The sequence below is a fragment of the Mugil cephalus genome, chromosome 16, assembly GCF_022458985.1.
Source record: "Mugil cephalus isolate CIBA_MC_2020 chromosome 16, CIBA_Mcephalus_1.1, whole genome shotgun sequence".
Classification (NCBI taxonomy): domain Eukaryota; kingdom Metazoa; phylum Chordata; class Actinopteri; order Mugiliformes; family Mugilidae; genus Mugil; species Mugil cephalus.
The window spans coordinates 6,776,759-6,797,674 of NC_061785.1; the positions used below are offsets into that span (position 1 = coordinate 6,776,759).

The 20,916-nt window shown below is 41.1% G+C and overlaps 2 protein-coding genes across 4 annotated transcripts; one reads left to right on the top strand and one right to left on the bottom strand.

Annotated features, from left to right (window-relative positions):
- Window positions 1–636: 636 nt before the first annotated feature.
- ascc1 (activating signal cointegrator 1 complex subunit 1) lies at window positions 637–16,600 on the bottom strand. Of its 2 annotated transcripts, none has more exons than XM_047609382.1 (10): window positions 16,299–16,599; window positions 16,074–16,176; window positions 15,876–15,973; window positions 15,609–15,787; window positions 15,396–15,529; window positions 13,262–13,381; window positions 13,049–13,173; window positions 12,396–12,466; window positions 9,419–9,553; window positions 637–1,833 (listed from the first exon to the last, which is right to left on the bottom strand). In XM_047609382.1, exons 1-9 carry the CDS (start codon window positions 16,411–16,413, stop codon window positions 9,437–9,439), a joined length of 1,062 nt encoding a protein of 353 aa, XP_047465338.1. In that variant the 5' UTR covers window positions 16,414–16,599; the 3' UTR covers window positions 637–1,833; window positions 9,419–9,436. The 2 variants fall into 2 exon arrangements, with proteins under 2 accessions (XP_047465338.1, XP_047465339.1); XM_047609383.1 differs by lacking the exon at window positions 637–1,833 and adding an exon at window positions 6,076–6,095 and having other exon boundaries at window positions 16,299–16,600.
- A 485-nt stretch (window positions 16,601–17,085) lies between these two features.
- Window positions 17,086–20,497, top strand: anapc16 (anaphase promoting complex subunit 16). 2 transcript variants are annotated; one of them, XM_047609384.1, is made up of 4 exons: window positions 17,086–17,394; window positions 17,929–18,082; window positions 20,012–20,086; window positions 20,179–20,497. In XM_047609384.1, exons 2-4 carry the CDS (start codon window positions 17,941–17,943, stop codon window positions 20,286–20,288), a joined length of 327 nt encoding a protein of 108 aa, XP_047465340.1. In that variant the 5' UTR covers window positions 17,086–17,394; window positions 17,929–17,940; the 3' UTR covers window positions 20,289–20,497. The 2 variants fall into 2 exon arrangements, with proteins under 2 accessions (XP_047465340.1, XP_047465341.1); XM_047609385.1 differs by lacking the exon at window positions 17,086–17,394 and adding an exon at window positions 17,488–17,647.
- The last annotated feature ends 419 nt before the right edge of the window (window positions 20,498–20,916 follow it).

The following is a 20,916-nucleotide window of genomic DNA, read 5'->3' on the forward strand; positions in this document are numbered from 1 at the left end:
GTTTGTTGCTTGTCGCTCAGCAAAAACCCAAGAGCATGGAGGATATTCCACAGGACGGGCAGTTACTCTGTTCTCAGACCATCAGCAGGACCACTATCTGCTCCTTTGTGCAAGGAGAGACAGGGTAAGGACCGCCAGAGCCCTGCAAAATGACCTCCTGCAGGCTACTGGTGGCAATGTCTTTGACCAAACAACCAGAAACGGACTTCATAAGGGTGGGGTGGTGTGCTCACCGTCCAGACCGTGGAGCTCGATAGACAACCGAACACCACGAACACCAGTTACCAGGTTGAGACCAAGTTCGCCTAGATCGCATGTGAACAACATGAAAGGGTCTGAAGAATCCTTGGACCCATTGTCAGACCCTACGCTGGTACAGGGTGATCAGGGTCCTGATGCTCAGGCCTCATGATGACGATGAAGGAACTGATACCAGGGCGTTTACATGCACAGCTTAATCGAGCTATGCTTCAAATTTGACAATGGACAAAATCTGACAGGAACATGTCCCCTTCTTCCACCAGGTGGCGATATGTGTCTTATCAGTGGGTTAATACCATGTTAATACGGCCCCCTTTCTGGTCTGGTCGACCTTTTACGTTATATAATAAAGAAGAGTCGTTCATGCAGCAGACCGGCATTTCAAACAACAACCAGATGGATAATAATTTTAATCTTGTACGTAACGTGTGCACTACTTACGATATGCACTATCCCTCAGGTGGTTCTTCTACCGGCTCTGTTTGCCTTCTTCTTCCGCAGCGGTTGTGGAACATGCGCACACGTTATCCAGTTAAAAGTCCAATTAAGGCGTATACATACCAGAGAAAATCAATTTCCAATTGCATTATCTGGGTGTCTTAATCAGATTTTAGTCGTGTTCACGTGCACTTAAATTATCCAGTTAAAGTTGGATTAAGGCAATAATTTGCTTTTTTCACGTGCATGTAAACGTACACTTTCAGTCCATTCAACGGCATCAGGTTGCACCTCAGACTTTTCCAGGAGCTACTATTCTGAGTTGTTATAATGAAATTCCAGCAAAATAAACCAGCCTGCAGCATCATTTTATCAGATTTTCAAGGTGTCCACAATGATTTTTCTCATGTTTTCTTTAAAGAGTCCCTTGAATTTTCACAATTTTTCAATAGCAAACTCTGGATGAATGAGCTCCTTTGGCCAAACCTTGACGCAGCCTCGCACATTTTAAACATGAGAGCAGCTCCCGCACTAACATCTACATATCAGAGTTATGTTCCGGAAGAGTGCCTTTAATTGTAAAGGGATTAACTGATGCCATCGGTTGCTCCTTTTCCTCAGTACACAGCTGTTGATAAAGCTTATCTATCCTTCAGTAAGCATAATCAGTTTACACAAAAGGAGCAGAGGAGGGGAAAGCTTCATTTGAATAACATCAGACAAGACGTGCAGCAAAAATTAAAAAGGCTTTCTTATCAGGAAACGTTGGCCGTGTACGCAAATGTAAACAACACATCCCTCTTTTTTCCCCCTGTTTTAGAAACTGCTCAGGATGCACAACACACGCCCCCCCTGCTTATCACAGCTGTACATATTGTCACATGATGCAACAAGTCTGTAAGGTGGCGCCGCAGGAATTCCTGGTACACAGCCATTAATTGCAAACGTCCGTGGGTGGATGCGTTACACGTCCCTTTATTCCAGACGAATTGAAGCTGAATGCTGAGGTGATGCATGTCAAAAAAGAAAAAAAAAAGACGCTTTCACTTCAAATCCATTCATGCTCAAATCTGTCAGTGGAGAGCTTCTTCGTCGGTGAACACCTTCCACCCCGCTGCCGTGTTCATCAAAGACCTGCAACACATAATCAGTGATCAATATTTTATGCTAATGCACCCCGGGGCTGCACCTAATTATCATTTTATTAATCTCCAATTAGCATGCTGATTACTCTTTGATTAACAATCCATAAAATGTCAGAGAAAGGTGAAAGATGTTGGAAAGGAGAGACTTTAACCGTTGGCACTGAACTGACTGAAACACGCGCATGTGCATTTATGTTAAGTTTTGAATCGATAAAAAAAAAAAAAGAGGGGCTTAAAGGACAAAAACAGGAAAATAATCACACGGTAAAACCAATTTCTTACAAACGCCACAACAGATGGTTATTTGCACAGCCGGTACGTCCTTTTAAAGGCTCCTAAAGGCTGTTATGAATGCATGAGGAGAACACAGCACAGCCTGAAAGCAAGATCCTGGATAGGACATCCCATCGAAAGAGGTTATTTTGCAGGTGGAGGAAAAAAGAAAAGAAAAAAAAACACACATGGGGAGGCATTTAAAAAGTAATCTCAAGCGACTTACAGCTGTAAGTGGAGCTGCTATAAATGTATATAGATTTAATTCAATAGGATTCAAACTGGGTCACACAGCTATTAAAAGTGCAAAGTTAGTTGAGAGCAGTGTGACGGCAGTTTGCCTTCGCTTGGCAAGTACTGAAGCTGATGTTTTGCACTGCAGGCGGCTGCAGCGGTAGCAGCAGGGGCGGAAGGAGAGCGCGGCGCCCTTTTTCAATTAAATGTACACAATACAGCGAATCCGGCTAATATTGGGAACTCTTGACACGCTCAGTCTCAGGAGATGAGTTATTTTTAGTCCACATTATGAGGCTCATACCAGCCACTACAGTATAAATGACTAATCCCATCAGTCTGGATTTCACACGTCAGGACAAATGCATTATAAATAATTTAAATGATACGAGAGGGTGAGGATTTTTAGAAGATGTATGGCTTCTGATCTGAGAGAGCGTGCAAATGAATCCTGACTGATGACAGGATGAGCATCTTGCATCTTTGGTTCTGAAGTTGACCAGGAGAGACGTGAGTTGTCTACTGATCATCATCAGCCTGGTATTACTTTACTTTAAACTACACCAGTTATACAGACGCATAACCTACGTACGTAGCCCACGCCTGGTCAGTCTGTGTAACAACGCCACAAAAACACTAGGCGGCGCTGTGTCTTTTTTCCCAGTCAGGTTCATTTTAGTTTCTTCACTTTCAATAATGCGATTGTTCTGCTTGGTAGCAGTGTTTCCCGTCCGTTTCTCCATCTCCGCAATTTTTGAATTTATTGTTTGAGATCAATAAAGATGGACATTGAGGAATGGTTAACTGAGGAGGTTCAGAGTTACAAACATTTGTGTGACTCGTCTTCAGCAAAATTTTCAGTCGCCATTGTTGAAAAATGAAGCAGGAAGTGGAAACAAATATTAACGTGACTGGTAAAAAAAAAAAAGACCCAGCGTCGACCAGCGTTTGGGTGCTGACAGTGATGTTTGATACCACTGATTCATTATTAATACCTGGGGTTTAACCTGAGGTGTTTCACAAAGTTTGTTGTGTTGCCACACAATAACTGGTTTAGTTACCTTCCACTGTGTTCCTGATAATGACACACAAATGACTGAAGTATCGAAAGAATCAATATTTTGATTTGAAAATCAGGTTGACCTGGTATCGGAAGTATCGCATCGGCATAGGCTACGTGCGTAGGTTATACCGTCTATGCCCCACAGTACTTTAAATGGGCCTGAAGTCTAAAAATAAAAATGAAAATTTGGCTTTTGGTTTGACAGCGTCCACAATACATTCCTCAACCTCCTCCTTAGGTTTTGTTTCAACTCCTGTGATGGATTTACACATTGCTAGTCGGCAAACTTCCCCTCTGAGCGCTGGCGTAGGCTACGTGCAAAAGTTACGCCGTCTGTCCTGCAGTACTTTAAATGAGCCTTAACAACTTCCACATTATTGCACCTATCTAAGTCTCTCTGAGGCGTTTGTCTTTACAGGTGTTCTGCTGCAGAAATTTGACTGAAGTCAAAACTGAATTAAATTAAAATATACTTCTAAACAGTTCACTGCTTTTCTGGTTTACGTCACAACCCCTTCGAGGACGTCTCCGAGAGTTTTGCAAAACGTTTTTCCTGCACATTTTCATATTTCACACAACGATCAATAAAGCGACCTGTCAATACGAATTCCTTGCTTCCTTCCTAACCTGACGCTCTTCTTGTTTAAAGTGTACATAAAGTAAACAGCAGCTCTGAATCACCTCTCGCTGTTCAAACACACTCGGTTTTTGTGCCTCCCCTCCCTGAGCGAACGCCTCCAGCAGTAAACAGACGTGGACAGCTGCAGGCGGCTTCCAGACTCGGCCCCGTGAATGACAAAGAGCTGCTGCTGCTGCTGCTGCTGCAGGAATCGCCTGCCTCCTCGTCCGTTAGTGACGGCGTGATTAGTGCAAGACTCAAATGGTGGTGACATTCAACTGGAGAGTCACAACCCAACTTACGGGAGCAATTTACAAAAGCCGGGTTGTCGTGTTTCTCCAGGTTTCTTTGTGTGTTTGTTTCACATCTATACAGTAGCACCATTAGCTCCTCCTGTTGACAAATGATCCGTCTTCCATCAATTAATTACACCTGCCTTTAAAACTGTATACAGTGCCGTGTTAAATGAGCCTCGTCCGCATGCGAGCTTTAAGGTACACTTGAGTAAAACCTACGTTGACCTTAAAAAGTAATTAGGCACTTAATCGGTTTCATGCATGTTATTACTTAGTCCGAGTATGCAAATCAAGCAGATCTGCTGTTTTAAAAAGGTCACGTCCGTCAGACACCATCTATTTTGCCATGTTTAATGCCATCCGCCCCGAAAGAAAGCTTAATTTGTAATTACACTCTGAAAAATAGCGTGGCGCCGTTCTGAATATCAAAACCCTCTAAAACCGGGGCCAAAAAGAGACCAACGTTGATCAAGCAAAGCCCATTTCAAACGGCATTTGCATGAAAAAAAAGAAGAAAAAAAAGGTCTACTTTGAAAAGTGAAATTAAATATGCAAATGGAGTGAAGGCCTAAACAATACGCGGCCGAGATAACGCAAGACTTACGTTCCCAAACATGATATGAATTCTCATTACCGAAAGGTTCGGTGCTCATCTGCTTTCACGTCTTGCGAAATAACTTTCCCTTTCTACACTTTTAACACAGGGGGAAAAGACTAAATGGATTGGAAAATAGGTCTTTTTTTTTTTCTTCTTCTTCATCTTTTTCTTCTTCATCAGTTGGATTTACTTTGCAAAGGCACGCTTTCAGTGGGCGTAGTCTAACACCCCTTCTAAGCCTATTGGACGCATCAGTGCATGTAAACAAGCGCACGCACGCACGCCTGCACAGGCAACTAAAGTGTCCTAACATTTTAATTAAAATCCAGCTCCTCCGTCTCGTAAGATCTTCAGAAACGGGGATCCAAAGAGGAAATAGATCGGCGACAACACAAACACGCACGGGGGCCCCTCATTTATCAGGCTCGGCAGGAAGCACAGAGATGACTAATTAGGGTGAGAGATGTGGCGGAGACGGGAAAAGATAAATAAATAAATAAATGAAGCCGGTGTGCCGAGCAGTACGAATGCAAGCTCGCCCACGCAGACACGCATAGCAACATGATTTTGTCATGAAATCCGTTTTTTTTTTTTTACCAAAGTCACGGACGAGTCAAAATATAATGACCGCTCACAGATGAAGCGAATAGAGCTGATTATCTCGTAGCATGTCAATGTCTGGCATGTGTGAGACGTTAAATGGTTTTTCTAGTCATTATTTTTTTTTTTTTTTTCACGTAGAGGGGGGAAGTGGAAGAGTATAGACCTGAGCAACTTTGACAGGAGCCAACTTGTTGTGGCCAAACTGAGTTGGAGCATTTCCAAAACAGCAGCAGGCTTGTGGGATGCTGCTCCCAGTCAGCAGTGATTACCTGCTGAGCTTTCAGCATAGTGTAAGAACAAGCCTCGGAGGCAGCTCCAACTCCGAGCTTGCAGGACTTAAAGGAGCTGCTGCTGATGTCTCGGCTCAGCTGCAGCGTATAAAAATTGGCAGTAAAATAAACGGGCGCCGGGGTTTTTAAACTTGTCAGAGTGTAGTAAGTAGTTGTGTCCAAGTGTAGAGAGGAAGCAATAAGCATTTGAGGCATTTATCTAGAGGAAAAGACAAGCTGCAGTTCCTTGAGTGGCCACTTGAGGCTGTCTCCAAAAGCGAATCAGTTTCCATTGACTTCCATGTAAAAAAACAAAAGAAAAGAAATCACTTTATAGCATGGTGCACAAACTGTAAGGAGGTGAAATCGTCTGCTGTCTTGTGGAGTGACGTCTCGTATGCGACAAGTCACTTAAAAACTTAAAAGCCTCTAATTTGACCTATTTGTTTCCAGTAACGAGTAACCGAACATCAACAACATTGAATATTTCCAAACCAGTAACAAGATTAGTTGCTTTTCCAAGTTGCTGTCTTGTGGAGTGACATCACGACAAGTCACTTAAAGTCTTTTGGAGCCAAAACAGTAAGTTGGGCAAAATTGAAGGCAGCTGTGGAATGTAACTAATAAAGTACCTTGTAATCTAACTCAGTTACTTTTAAAATCATGTAATCACTAACTAAGTTACTTTTTAAGGGAGTAATCAGATAACTTTTTCAAGGTAACTGTGGCAAAACTGCTTATAATGTATGGATACAAAAAGTATGGGATGTTTATCAAATGGAGCAAATTACATAAACGTTAAAGCTCCAAAAATCCTTTTTTAGTTAATGCAGTGAAGCTCGTTTGTTTGTTTTTCCTACCCCGTCTCTCTTTTGCTGCTATTTGCAGTCATTTCTTTGTTTTCTGATGACTCATCTTTGTGTTTGTCTGTTTGTCGTAGCGGTTTGTTTCCTCTCTGCTTGTGTGTCTTGGAGTGGGCACTTAATATTTTATTTTATTTTATTTTTTAATACAGCTGGAAAGGAAGATAATTGTATCTGTTGTTGAAAAAAAGAAATATAATTTGAGTTAAAAAAAGAAAAAGAAAAATACCGTACTGGTATAAACAGACCTGTTTTATTGATATAAGATGGAAAGTTCTCACAAAATGACTCACAAATGCTGAAAACTAACTGTGCGCAACAGCCCTGATCCAGTACGTCCCCGATAGATGCAGACATATGGCCACTTAAATAAACATATAGTCTCTTGACAAACTGAATCTGTCTTTAGCGTCCATGTCAGCGGATGACTTATGTTCCTTCATGTGTTCTCGGCGCGATCATTACCGAGGACACCTGCGCACCACATCCTTAATCATGTCCCTGCCAAACTAAACAACGACGGCACGGTCTCTATGAATTTAATTAAACCGCAAATAGTCTGCCTCTCTTAACGCGGTAAGCCGGGGCAATTCCCAGACCTCCTCGCTGCATCTATTACCTTGAGAGCGGCGCTACGCCGGATTTGTGATGCTGACCCACTAACAAGCGGGCCCGCTAACATTTCAAAGCGTGGACGTCTGTTTTCCAGGAACAGCATTTGCATGTCCCTGTCTAATGGCGCCTGTGGACAAAAGCTGGAGGATAACAGGGAGAGAGGAACATGAATAAAATGAGATGGAAAGGTTGGATGGCGCAAAAAAAAAAGCTCCCTCAGATTTCATCAGTGTAACTTTTTGGCCGTGTGGCTGCTGCATGCCGAGCAGAGGGAACAGTCAGCTCTGACGGCACCAAGAAGTGACCAGGCCGTGTGTCCGATGTCTGTATTCAGTGACGCACTCGACAGACGGGAGTAGGAACAAGGCTGTGGTCTCCCGTGGGAAGGGCACTAAATAAAAAAAAAAAAAAAAAAAAAAGATGGGAGGGGGGTTGAGAGAAAAAAAAAGAAAAAACTCCAGGCTGGTGTAATAAATCATGTCAGTGATGCATTAACGCATTCATGAGGCAGCGAGATGAAAGGAAATGGTGTAAGACTTGGCCCACGATGTCCAGCGGCGCGAGGATGAGGCCGGAGCAGCGTGAAGCGCAGCCAGAGTCCTCCGGCGGCTACCGGAGCTCAGAGGAAGATTTGTCAGGGCTGTGAACTTCGCGTTTGCTGAATCGTGTAACGTTTAAGTCGCGCAAACTCCGAGCAGAGGCCTCATTCGATGGAAAAACGGAGCGGCTCACCGTGGCTGGAGACACTTCACGTCCGGCCGACAGGTGAGGGGGCAGGAAAGGCTCCTTAAATTATTAAGCGCCCCCGAACATTTATGAGATGTGTCGCTCAGTTGGAGAAAGATGCTTTTTTAAAACACCCCAAAACACAGGATGCTCTACCTGAGTGAGAGACTCCCTTTTACACGCAAATGTCCTATTTCCAAAACCGTTAATTAAGATAATCACAGAAGCACGGCCCGCAAAATGTAAATGTCATGCAATTAAATGCAGTATATTTGAGCTAAATTAGCATTAATGAAGGTAATAAATCAAATTACATGGCGCTGAACACTATCTGAGTAAACGTATTAGACAAAATGTCATTTTTTATTTTTTTTTTTAGAACAGCATCAGTTTCCTCTGGTATAGTTGGTCAGAGCTTCATCCTACAGCAAGATAATGACCCAAAAACTTTAGTCTGAGCTCTAGCAGAACTACCTCAGGATAAAAAAAAAAAAAAACAAGATGGAAAGCTTGAAAACATGGAGCGGACTGTGGCCCAGTCTCTAGACTTTAACCTAATGGAGCTGGTTTGTGATGAACTGGACAGAAGAGTGAAAGCAAAGCTTCCTGCATATATTTGATTTCCATTTATGAAAGAAAGAAAGTCACAACCATGTCCGAAGTTTAGAATAATATATTGATAATTATTATTTTTTAACTTCAGCTGTACATTAGGCCTCAGCTTTGATTTCAGACATTTAAAACGTTAAACAGCATAGGTTTCAATAAAAAGAGAAAGAAATATTGGGGTGTTTTAACCGGTAGTGTTTATGTGATGCTGATTTTAACATGACGTAAAGTTAATTATGTCCGCCGCCTCCTCCTCCTCCTCCTCCTCCTCCTCCTCTAGGAGATCAGCTCCTCGCAAATGAATAGACTGTGATTCCCACCCAAAATAAAATCTTTCCGCTCTCAGCATCTAATCTCTGAGGTTTTTAGAGTAAACCGGTTCTATTTTCTAGATCAGGACAAAGGTATTTATGAGCACAGCAGCAGCCATCAAATCTTTCAATGTAAAAATCTTTTTTTTTTATTATTCTTTTGATTGCCTATCCCATTAAATGCATTTTGTAATTTACTTTGATGCTGTTTGACTCCCCGAAGGAAATTAAACTGTCAGAAGACTAAAAAAAAAAGAAATCTGACCGACCTAGAGCGTCACAGAAATAATTTTTGAAGGCATGTTTCATCTTTCCAGGAAACTTTCGACTGAAATTCAGCACTCTCACTTATTTCTGTTATTTTTTCATATTAAATGTTCCTAAGGGGTTTAGAAAGGCAGTGAATATAGGAGACATTTACATTTATTTTTTTTTAAACTATGCTGCCACCTACTGGACATACATTAATAAATAAATAAACGAAACGTATCCTACCTCAGAGTGAGCTGAGGCTCAGGAGAAGTTGATGCTCCCAGCAGAGGTGTAGTATCCAGTGCAATCTGCAGAATATCTCTGGGACAACAGGACCGTGTTCAGCTCAAACTCCCCAAAAGAATAGGCACCAAATTTCTGCAACAGAAATAAATACGATAAAGCAAAAAATGTCGATATCGCTTTAGGCCATTTGTCTTCAACGCACCTTCTAAACAACAATGTAAAAGTCGGCACGGTGCTAAAAAAACAAAAAACAAAAACAAAAAGTCGACCTTACTGGCTAACACAGTACAGAGAAAGGAAGCTGTCAGCCACGGACATGCCGTTACCATAGTAACGTGCCAAAGAGCATCTGCTAGGCACCTTCGTGTCATTTTCAAGAGGCCGACAACAACATTGTTATTCCGACAAAGAGCTTCTCTGCCACGGGAGGAGGAGATGAAGGTGAATTTCGGAGCCGTTTTATCTCAAGTGTCAATTTGGTCTGAAGTGGCAGTTCAGACGTCACTCAAAACAAAACCTAAAAGATCAACTTGAATACCTTTTTAAAAAAAAAAACAAAAAAAAACAGTCATTCAACTCTTCCCACTTTTAATTCAGATGTGTCCTTGTATTTCTGATTAAAGGATGAACTTAATGTGTGAATAATTATTATAATTTCTATGTGTTACTGTAAAAGGGGGGGTTGTTATCAATTAAGCACCTATAATGATCTACAGTTCTCTCAACAGTTGTACCCAGAACTTGACGTTGAAGAGCGGCTCATACATTACACCAATCAGGCATAACATTATGACCACCTTCCTCCCTTGTGCCTCTAAAGCAGTTGTGTCTTTGGGTCCTATGGGTTGAGGGGAGGGGCCTCTGTGGATCATCCCACGGATACTTGATCAGTTTGGGATCAGGTCAACACCTTGTGCTGTTTTTCATGTTTTTTTTTTTTTTGTGTGTGTCTGTGTCAGGCTGCATCCTGCTGTCATCAAGGAGTGTCATTGCTATGGGGTCTAGGTGGGTCTGGTCTAGGTGGGCGGACATCGACACAAATGCCAGGTCCAAAATCTTCCCAGCAGAACATTAAATTGTCACGAGATGGTTTAAATCTTATCTACTTCTCCTGTCAGTGGTTTTAATGTTATGGCTGATGGGTGTATATAGCTTTTCATATTGTAAAAAAAGTGCAAACAAAATTATTCATGAGTTAATTTGGCACTTTTTTAATTTTTTTGCTATTTTCACTTCTAGTTAGAAGCCAAAACTGCATTTAATTGAGTGTGTACCTCGGCTATAAGCAACGACAATGAAGTTTAATCTAATCCTTTTTTTTTTTTTTGATTAATCATTGCAACATTTACCATTTACCATGTAACACAATGTGACAAAACATGTATGTGTTGCTTCGGTGACAAGGTCCAGGTGTTGACCTACTGGGACACTTCAACAGAACTGGGGCAAATTGTTAAGGGCCCATTATAGTTAAACATTCACAGAACAGGTTCATTATCAACCAGAATGAATCCAAGTGTTTCCCTTCCTACTAGTTGCCCCGGCCTGGAGAAGATAAAAGTCATAAATAAACATGTTTGGGATTTAAAAACCCGAATTCCGTGACCTAAGGAGATCAAGAGGTTTATTCCCCGGCTAATCTGGGAGACGTAATCGTTTAGTCCAGGCCTGAAATCAAAACACCCATTGAAGCAGTTGATGGCTCCATAATTAGCCTGATTATGCTCTGTGCGTGCTTGTGTACCGTTTCACCCATGGACTGAAATCTCTCTATTTAAAGAGCCGTTCGTTGGCAAGCTCTCATCTGACTCAAAATATGGAAATGTGGAAATGTCATTCACAGCTGGAAACCGGAGTGAACGGAGCACGTAGGGCGTTGCATCAGTGGTATGGTGCAACACTGACTAATTAAGATTCTTTATATATTTCAGTTTTAAAATATCTCCACGTTTTAGGCTGCACGTGTAAGATTCAGGGTTTTTTGACAGTGCATAGAAAATGTGTGCTATGTTAGATATTATAAATATCATATATAACATTACTAAAATATAGAGAGTTAGATTCATGTTAATGTGTATTTAAAGAAAATATGTGGGGGGAAATTAAAATATATATATATGTGTCTGTTGAAGACTTATAGTGTTACAAGAGGTAGAAGGAGGACATATATATATATATATATATATATATATATAAGAGAAATGGGAGAAAGAGATGCAGCTTGAGACGTGGGAAAAAAATGATTTCACAACAATGGAAAAGTACAACATCTCTTTCTTGGAGTGGAAAACTACTACCAAAGATGACTGAAGCTCCTGTAGCAGTAACAGGGCGACTCATGTCCATTGTGTTCTGGCCTGAACTGCACAGTCATTACAAAATACTGGGAACAAACTAAGGTGAAAAAATATGTGGAAAAAACGTCACATGGGAACAGTGATCCCACACAAAGGTTGAGGCCTTATATCTGGGGTTAAGATCAGACAGTGTGAAAGAGAAGAAATATATGCACAACATTCTCCTTCTCTGGTGAGAAAGCGTTTACAAGGAGATGGTTTAAATAAAGATCCTCCTTCGTTTAAGGACTGGATCAAATTGTTCAACCCCCACATGTTTTGTACATATTATTTAATATTTTTAATGTTTTTTTATGCAACAAGGACCAAGGCAAATTCCTTGAAGTTACAAATATACTTGGCAATAAAGTATTTTCTGATTCTGAACTACATAACAACTTATTAGCAATATACTGTGTAAAAAGATTAAGACCATAAAGACGTCCTTGTTTTGACAAGGGCATTTAACACTTCCATAAAGATTTGCCGTCTAGATCAAGAATATTATACTTTTTTAGGTCATTAGAATAATGAAAGTGAAGAGGTCTCCAGTCTAATATTTTAGCTGCAGCATGTATATTCTAAAAGAAAAAATCTCATGTGAGCTACACATTCATCTGGAGTAAATTTCCTCTAACCTTCAGTATGTTTCTGGCATCAAAAGCCTCTCTTTCGCTTGTTTGTCTTCCTGCTCCGCCCCCGTCTTCACCTGCAAAAAGGCAGGAGTGTAAAAGACATGTAACATGGAAGAGAAAAATACAGATAAGTTATCTCGGAGATTGAAATCAACATGTTTACGAGCTACAGCTGTTGTGCGACAGAACCGAGGCCATATAGTTGGTAAATTGTTTTTTTGGAACGGGAGCCGAGTAGGAGGGAACACGCTGAATTATAAAAAGAGCTTGTCCGCACGGCGGTAAACACGGTGAGCGCGCGGTATGGCCCCTCGCTTGGTCAGGCCCGGTGCAAATTTGAGAACTGCTGCTGGACTTGATCCACGTCCAAAGTGAATGAAGCCTTTGTCAGCGTACTTGGAAAACACGCCTGCTTTGGTGCACGTAAACACGGCTGTGGCCAAACACAGAAATACCTCCCTGATTCCTCTCAGCACAAATTTGTTGTTGTAATTGTTCCAGACCAGGCTTTGTCGTCACTGCAGCTCCGGCCCAAGCCAGAAAGATAATGAGGGGACATTGGGAAATAGGTTGACGGCAGCAGCTGCTACCACTACGATACCAGCAGGTCAATAACTTCCTTGGTTTCGTGCCAGAATGTAACGTAATGTCTTTACCCGTGGAGTCCTTTCTGAAAAGAGTGTTCATCACGGTGCCGTGCAGCTTCACTCTGTCCCACTCTCTGACCATGAGCCCCGCGGAGACAAAATGCTCCACCAGCCGGTCCGCAATCACCTGCAACCTGACGTGTGGAAATAACTCATGAAATAGCCAGGGGTCGGATTTTCACAGTTTAAAACCCACATTTAATGAGTGGTGTATGCACACACTTGTCGGAGCGGTCTTTCGCGTTGACTTTGGCGTACAGCACGTCCACCATGGCCGGGTCATCGTTCATGTACTCTACGCCCGTCACCTCCAGGGGCAGAGGTTTTCCCTCAGTGATGTCCCTGATGAGAGGCGACACAAAAGCAGGTCACTGCAGCAGTGCAACACGAACACGGTGTATTAAGCAATAAGTGAGCAACATTTCGTCCTTGAAGGTGACGCGTTGAAAGTGGGGAAAAAATGGCCCGACTGGAAGGGTTTGTGCAACTTTAACAGGAATCAGTTTGCGATGGCTGGATGAGTGGGTCAAGGCATTTCCAAAACTGCAGCTCTGGTGGGGTGTTCCCAGGCTGTATTTGCTCAGTATGTGGTCACTCTTATCAAAAGTGGCCCAAGGAAAGAAAAAGCGATTAACTGGATCATGGGTTCACTGATTCATGCGTGGTGGTGACGTGCAGATCGATACTGAAATATCGATACTCTCGATACCAGATCTTTCACTCTGAATTACTCTGATGTCTTGTATTCTTTATGAAGCTATGATTTGAAACACACTATTTTTTTTAAGGTTTACCAGACACATTACGGTGTATTTACACAAAGTATCGGTATCGGATCAGTATCGCCAGTATCAGTCTGAATTTAACTCAATATCGGATCAGAAAGGAAATTGGTGGTATCGAATATCACTAATGTGTGGTACAAACTAACAGGTGAACAAGTGAAAAAGTTAAATTCGATTCTGACAGGAAGTTGTCAGAAGAACTGACTCCTGTGAGCATCACAACTGGACCACGGAGCAACAGACAAAGATTCTCATTATCTTTTATACCAGTGGTTCTCAACAGGTCCGGCTTCGGGACCCACCATCACACCTTAAGAACAAGCCGTGAAGAAAATTTTCAACTTCTTAAATTTATTGAATGAAATGATTGTGCAGGTTGAACCTGAGATGGTAGAATAAAATATCACAGTATGAAAACACATACAAACAAATGTAATAATAAAGCAAAACGTCAAGCAAGTGGCGATGCTAGAGCGGGAACTATTCCCTTTTATGCTCAATTAGCTGCATTTTAATTAATTAATTATTATTTTAACAGACTCTACAGTGCTTTTATGTACAAACATGAAATAAAGACTGAGAAGAAGTCAAAATATGTAGCTTTAGCTGAGTATCCACAACAGTGTCCTATTAAAACTATTCAGTCACTTATTCAAGCATTAACCTTAATCTGACGTGACAGTCAGAACATTTCACCAACAGCCTTTTTTAAACAGACTCAGTTGGTGTTTTCATGCAAAATAAATTAAATCCCTGTGTCATACCTGCATTTCGCTAAATTAGCATATGTAAATAAACTAAATATCCTCCTTGTTATCTGTGTCTTTTCTTTCTTGCAGTTGCTATGAGACAACTTGTATTTACTTGTATATTTTAACTGAAGCAATGTTTTTTGTCATGGCCTGCGTGGGTCATTGGTCTGAGTGTAGTTGCATTCCCATCATCTCTATTACCTACTGGTGGTGTCTAGGCTAATTAGCTGGTGTTTTTTTTTTTTTTTATTTCTGTGGCTAGGCTAATTGTATCTCGTTTCTGACATAGTTAGTAGCTGACCACTGGGCTGCTGGTTGGTTGTCCAGTTGGACCCGGCTTCTGAGGGAGTTTTGCCTTAGATCATGGCACAAGGGAGTGTAACATCTCGTCCTGTGTATTAATGAATTGGGACAAAATCGAGGGTACACAGTAGGGCTGTCATAATGTCACATTTTCACTTCTGACACAATAACGATATTATCATAGTATCAACAAAAATGTAAATAATAATCCCAATGTCCAGGAAATGCATCTTTAACTTATGTCGTTTTCTTTCTTACGGGAGATGAATGAACGGAACGAAAGCAGATGTAAAACACACACTGTATTACACAATGTCATCATCATATGTGCACACCGTCAATACCTGGTTTACCGCAACAGTCCTAGTACACAGCACAGATTCGTAGGTTATAGATCACTTTGTTGCTGCATTTCATAGGCTTTGTTAACGATAAGAAAAGCACAAATCTCACGTGTATCACCAAGTTTTGTTTTGTATTCATCTAAATTAAGTTAAAATCACGCTTGGCCCCTACCTGATGAAGTTCTGACACTCTTGGAGGTGTTCACATGCTTTTCTCACTTCCATGTCATTCAGTAGAGCCATGGTGCCGACGGTCAGGTGAAGCTTTGCAGGATTCTGAAAGATGCTTCCCTCTACTCCGTGATCCTACACGTGAGACAAGGACAAATTGTGAGTACAGAATTCATTTACGATGCAACGCAACACCACAAACCCCTCGCTGTACCTGCGCACACTGCTGCAACACCTCATCTTTAAATTTGAGGAATCCTTCTTGGATTTTCGAATCGTTCAGGGGGAACGACAGGAAGTGCGTGAAGGGCTGCTTCTTCCGGAAACTCTCGACAAGGACTTCGACTCGCGTGAGTGCAGATGAAACTGCCGCTTTGCTGGAACCTGTGATGACTGTAAAACACAAAAGAGGAAAGTGAAGGGACAAACTTCTGCACCCTCGTCAGCTTTATTGTGGCGATATTTGAACCTCAGCACCCACCAATCTGTCCTTCCACCCCTTGCTTTGGGATGTTAATCGATGTCTTCGTATCAAACTCCAGGCGCTTACGTGTTTCTCCTTTTTTGCCTATGATATATCTGCAGGACAGACAAAAAAAAAACAAGAAAAACAGACACACTTTAATTATGCTGCTGGGAAACTGAACCCAATTTAAAACCAAATGTGCAGATGACCCACTTGTAAAGAACACTTGGCACATCAATTGCACAGCGGTATCCTTTATCAGTTTGTTCAATGAACTGCGTGTCACAGGTTTCCTCATCTGCAAGCTCATCACTCTCTAGAAGCAAACAAATGTATTTTATTAGCCAACATTGCTACAGCCTGACAACTGTGTCAGTGGCTCAATGCAGATGTATATTCCAGCTATTATTATTATTATTGTGACAGTTCTTGACTCACCTGTTGTTCCCATGTAAGAGAACTCTTCTTCTTCCTCATAATGTTCTTCTTTAATTATATTTCTACGGTATATTCTCCCATTTATGTTTAGAAGGGGTGGCCGTAAAACATCCATACTGTGGGCTAGCAAACGTTGGTTAAAAGTATACAAAATTAGCGGTGTAAATTCAATAACGGATGAAACTTTAGCAAATTATCACCACAGAAGAATGTCTGAATTCGAGTATTAAAACTTATTCAGCTAGATTGTAGCTACAACACGACTGCTTAGTTGACGACGGTTTCGTCGCTTTACGGCATCTACGTCTACCAGTAGTAGTGTGCGATACCGCTAGATTTGGTATCGATCCGATAAAAGGAAACTATCGGTCCAGTATCGCCGATACTGAATGAATTTTCATGAATTTAAATAGTTTTTGTGACTTGCCTTTGGATTATTAATCAGATGAAATCTAAAACAGAATCTGGGAAACTTTCTAAATAAATACAAAATGCTTTATTATCACAATAAAAGTTTTTGTCCAGAAACAACACTAAATTATTCCCCGAGAACAAATGAAAATAAATTATTTTTCAGTGTTCAGAAAATAGAATACAAATATAAAGCTAAACCTCTCCTTTCATTGAACTTCTTTCTGTTCTGTTTTGTTCTTTTAAATAAACAAAGTATACAAAATTATCTCTTCAGTACAGTCGGACAAGAGGGAAACTGAAACATGAGCATCGATCTCATTATATTGTATCGATCAACAGAGTTTGTATCGACACTTCAGTTCAAAAAGCTCATAACACGGAGTAAGTACGGCGAGTCACGAAGTCCAAAATTGTCGCGAGAGAAATGCAATTCAGTTATTGTGGATTGGGAAAATGAAATTATATCAATAACATCTACTTTGTTGCACAGCCAGCGACTAAAATAATCAATTTCACAAGCAAATGAGCAAATCATTTCGTTTCCTTCCCGATAAGGAAACAGAATCCGACACAAAACCTAACGTAAACGGATGTTTTTTTTTTATGTCGTAAACCAGCGGTTGAACGTCTAAACAAACGAGGGGATTTTTAAAGACGTTGTGTATTCACTTAGGTTTTGACGGTAAGTTGTACCTTTAAGAAACATGTTGTCATGTTACGTGTAGTTACATTGATAATCTCTGTCGTTTTTTTGTTTGTTTGTTTTTGTTTTTTTTACATCGAGTTAGCTTTCCTGTTAGCCACCCAGTATTAGCTCACTTGCTTGGAGACTAACGTAAAACCAAAATAGCCTTCGTTAAACTCGTTTAATGCAGGTTACGAATGCCATAACACAACTAAACAAATCACCGAGGAGGCTGTAATGTGTTACTTGGGTATGTGTGGTGTCGTATATGGTGGTGGAATGTTATGGGAGGGTACATGGCATGTTGCATGTTTTTGTTTTTGTGAAAAATGTGCTGTATTCTCGTGACTGTGGAGACATTGTGTGCAAAGGACAAATAAAACATCTATCTATCTATCTTGATTGCTCTTTTGACTAACGTTAACTATCTTACTATTAAACGTAAACCATCAGTCGTGTTCAGGTGCTCTTCATAAATACAAGTGAATAAGCAGATCGTTGTTTTTTTTTTCGTGTGTGTTTGTTTAAAAGTTTCCTGAGGCCATGGCGGCTTCTTCTTCGTCCTCTTCTGCGGGCGGCGTGAGTGGCAGCTCTGTAACTGGATCTGGTTTCAGCGCCTCAGAGCTCATCCCCCCGAGGAAGGTCCTGTACACATATCCGAAGGGAGCAGGGGAGATGATGGAAGGTGAGCTAAGAGTTAACAAAAACACAGCTGAAGATATCCGTCTTTGGAGCTATCAGAGTACATCCCCACTTGGGACAAGAAGAGGGTACATGGGCATCACACAATGAGGATATTATCAGTAAGCAGTGATCCAGATACACTACTCTCTTTTGCACACCAGAATCAGGTTTATTGCCACGTATGCTCACAGGTACAAGGATTTTGTCTTTGGTGCAGTAATAAGAAACAATACAAAATATACAATCTCAATCTATACAATGTTTCCTGAACGTTTCTTGAGCCGTGGCACATATTTTACATTGGAAAAATGCCATGGCACACCACCTAACGCACAATTCTCACATATATATATATAATGAAATGGTGAACATCTACTCATCATCTACAAGTGTTTTGTTTGGAGATGGCGTATAAGTTTTCTTGGAACCATGGCTCTGTTAGACAGCACCAAGCAGAATGGAGTCGGTAAAAGTAAATCCAAAGATCATTGTATTGTCTTGAGCTCAGGTTTCTTTGCTTTGTTCTGACCACTACTCGTACTAGGGTCTTCATCTGGGTCAGAACTTTCCTCCTGGACTCAGTTAGGATTGAGTACTTTTTCTTTTCCGGTATTTATCCATCGCTTTCACTGTACTGTACATAGTTGGCATAGTGAGTTAAGTGAAACTGGATAATTTCCCGCAGCACACGTGATGATCTCTCACAGGCACAGTAGTTGGGAATCACTGAAATGCACAGTCTCTTTCCAGTTCATTATGTTATATAGGCAATATAACAGCCCTGCCAAATAACAGAAACACTTCAGATTCAACTTTATTGTCATTAGCAACGAAATGCAGTTTAGCATCTAACCAGAAGTGCAATAGGCACTAAGTAGCATGTAGCCTAAATAGTGTGATATATATAAGTAGTATGGTACAGGTTTTTTTTTTATAGCGCATGGACAATAATTACAGATGGAAACCTACGTACATGTGAGTGAGCAAGATCTACACAATGATTAATTGTGGACCTATGAACATATTATACAGATGGATTTGTGCATTAAATGTAAGTAGACTATAACTATAACATAATTTACAATAAAGGAAATGGGCAGATGATAAATTAGGTGGTGCAAATACAGATTTACTCCGATACAGGGCTACAGCCTCCTTGCCAGAGGGTACTGACTCCAGAAATGAGTGTTCAGGATGAGAAGGGTCAGCTGCTATCTTTCCTGAGGATGTTTACTGGTTCTTGAGAGATGGCAGATAGCAGCCAGTCACCTTCTCTGCAGAGTGAACGACGCGCTGCTGGGCTAAATTAAAAACCCCGTCGGGTGTATTTCCTAGCAGCCAGATGCGTCCTCTTTTTCTGTATTTGGTGCACTTTTATTTGAATTGACACATAGCCCTGAATTTGAAAAGCTTCATTATATTTTGCAGCACACGCAGCTTTTTTTTTGTTTTGTTTTTTTGTTTTTTTTTTCTTAGAGGAAGTTAGCAGTGTGTTCAGAACTGTTGCGTGTACTCTGAAAAGAGACACCGCATTTATTTTAAGGTTTGGCTTGTGGTTTAGAAAGACAGATGTTCTTTTTTTTTTTTTTTTTTTTTTTTCCATCAGGGTGCACAAGTCTTGCAAAAAAGAAATGATAACCAAGTGAGCAATCTGGATTAATGCAAGCATCTTCTTCATGCAAATAATTAAATTAAACTTGAATTTTGTTTGCCAGCAGCCTACAGTTTGTTTATTGCTCTTTACCCTTTTTCCATTGCCTGCATAGTTAGGACCACAGTAATTAATGTGGCTGCTTTGGTGTGGTTATAAAAACATGTGCTCGAGTTCATGACAAACTGATAGGAGTTGGATGATGTCGATGGTCTGGAGCTGTTCCCTTTTTTACTGCCTTGTTTATGTGTTTACGTCTTTCTCTCTGCTTGTTTTCAGACGGCTCAGACAGGTTTTTGTGCGAGTCCGTGTTCAGCTACCAAGTTGCCTCGACGCTGAAACAGGTTAAACACGGTACGTCTGTGAATGCAAAAAAAGAAAAACAACACAAAATGTGTCATGCATCCCATAAGAGCTGATGTCGTAACTACCGTGCAACCTTTCAGATCAACAAGTGTCTCGGATGGAGAAACTCGCCAGCTTGGTGGAGGAGCTGGAGGCGGACGAGTGGCGCTACAAACCCATAGAACAGCTACTGGGATTCACGCCTTCCTAGATACAGAGATTCACATGCCTTTGGTAAATAAATCAGCCGAACGGAACGACGACAGAAGGTCTATATCAGTCCATCGCGGATATTCCTTCGTTGGAGTTTTATTCTATATCGCAAAAACTGAATGTTACATGTGTTATTTAATCACTTTTACTATTGTATGTTGTCTGTTTTTTAAATAACCGTTTAGAATATTAAACAAACAAAACTTACTCTGTATCCGTTTATTTATTTAAATGCTGCCAAAACTGTCAAGGTGTCAAAACACAGATCAGCCACCACAATAAAACCACCAAAATGTTTTCACACGCCTCGATATCAGACCCAGGATCAAGTCTTTCAGCAGCCTCCAGCTCAGCGTGTTGGCTCGGATCAAACGTGCTGGCCTTCATTCGCCGTCTGCATCTGTGAGCCTGACGCTGCTTTTCCTTCCTTGGACCACTCTTGATGTATTCAATACACCGATCAGCCACAACATTAAAACCACTAAATAAGACGGTGAGACAGTTAATAACATTGACCGCCCAGCAGACCACAATTCAGTGGTGGACCACTGTTCAGTGGTCTGCGGGGAAACTTTTGGAGCTGGCATTCATTGGTGTGGATGTTACTTAGACATGTAGCGCCCACC

What these genes read in the sequence shown, in the direction of transcription:
- ascc1 (XM_047609382.1), bottom strand. Translation starts at nt 16,413, where the DNA reads ATGGATGTTTTACGGCCACCCCTTCTAAACATAAATGGGAGAATATAC. An exon ending in GAGTGTCAGAACTTCATCAG is followed by an intron (nt 13,382 to 15,395) that starts GTAGGGGCCAAG and finishes GCCTCTCATCAG; the next exon opens with GGACATCACTGAGGGAAAAC. An exon ending in TTTCAGAAAGGACTCCACGG is followed by an intron (nt 12,467 to 13,048) that starts GTAAAGACATTA and finishes GCCTTTTTGCAG; the next exon opens with GTGAAGACGGGGGCGGAGCA.
- anapc16 (XM_047609384.1), top strand. Translation starts at nt 17,941, where the DNA reads ATGGCGGCTTCTTCTTCGTCCTCTTCTGCGGGCGGCGTGAGTGGCAGC. An exon ending in AGCAGGGGAGATGATGGAAG is followed by an intron (nt 18,083 to 20,011) that starts GTGAGCTAAGAG and finishes GCTTGTTTTCAG; the next exon opens with ACGGCTCAGACAGGTTTTTG. An exon ending in GCTGAAACAGGTTAAACACG is followed by an intron (nt 20,087 to 20,178) that starts GTACGTCTGTGA and finishes GCAACCTTTCAG; the next exon opens with ATCAACAAGTGTCTCGGATG.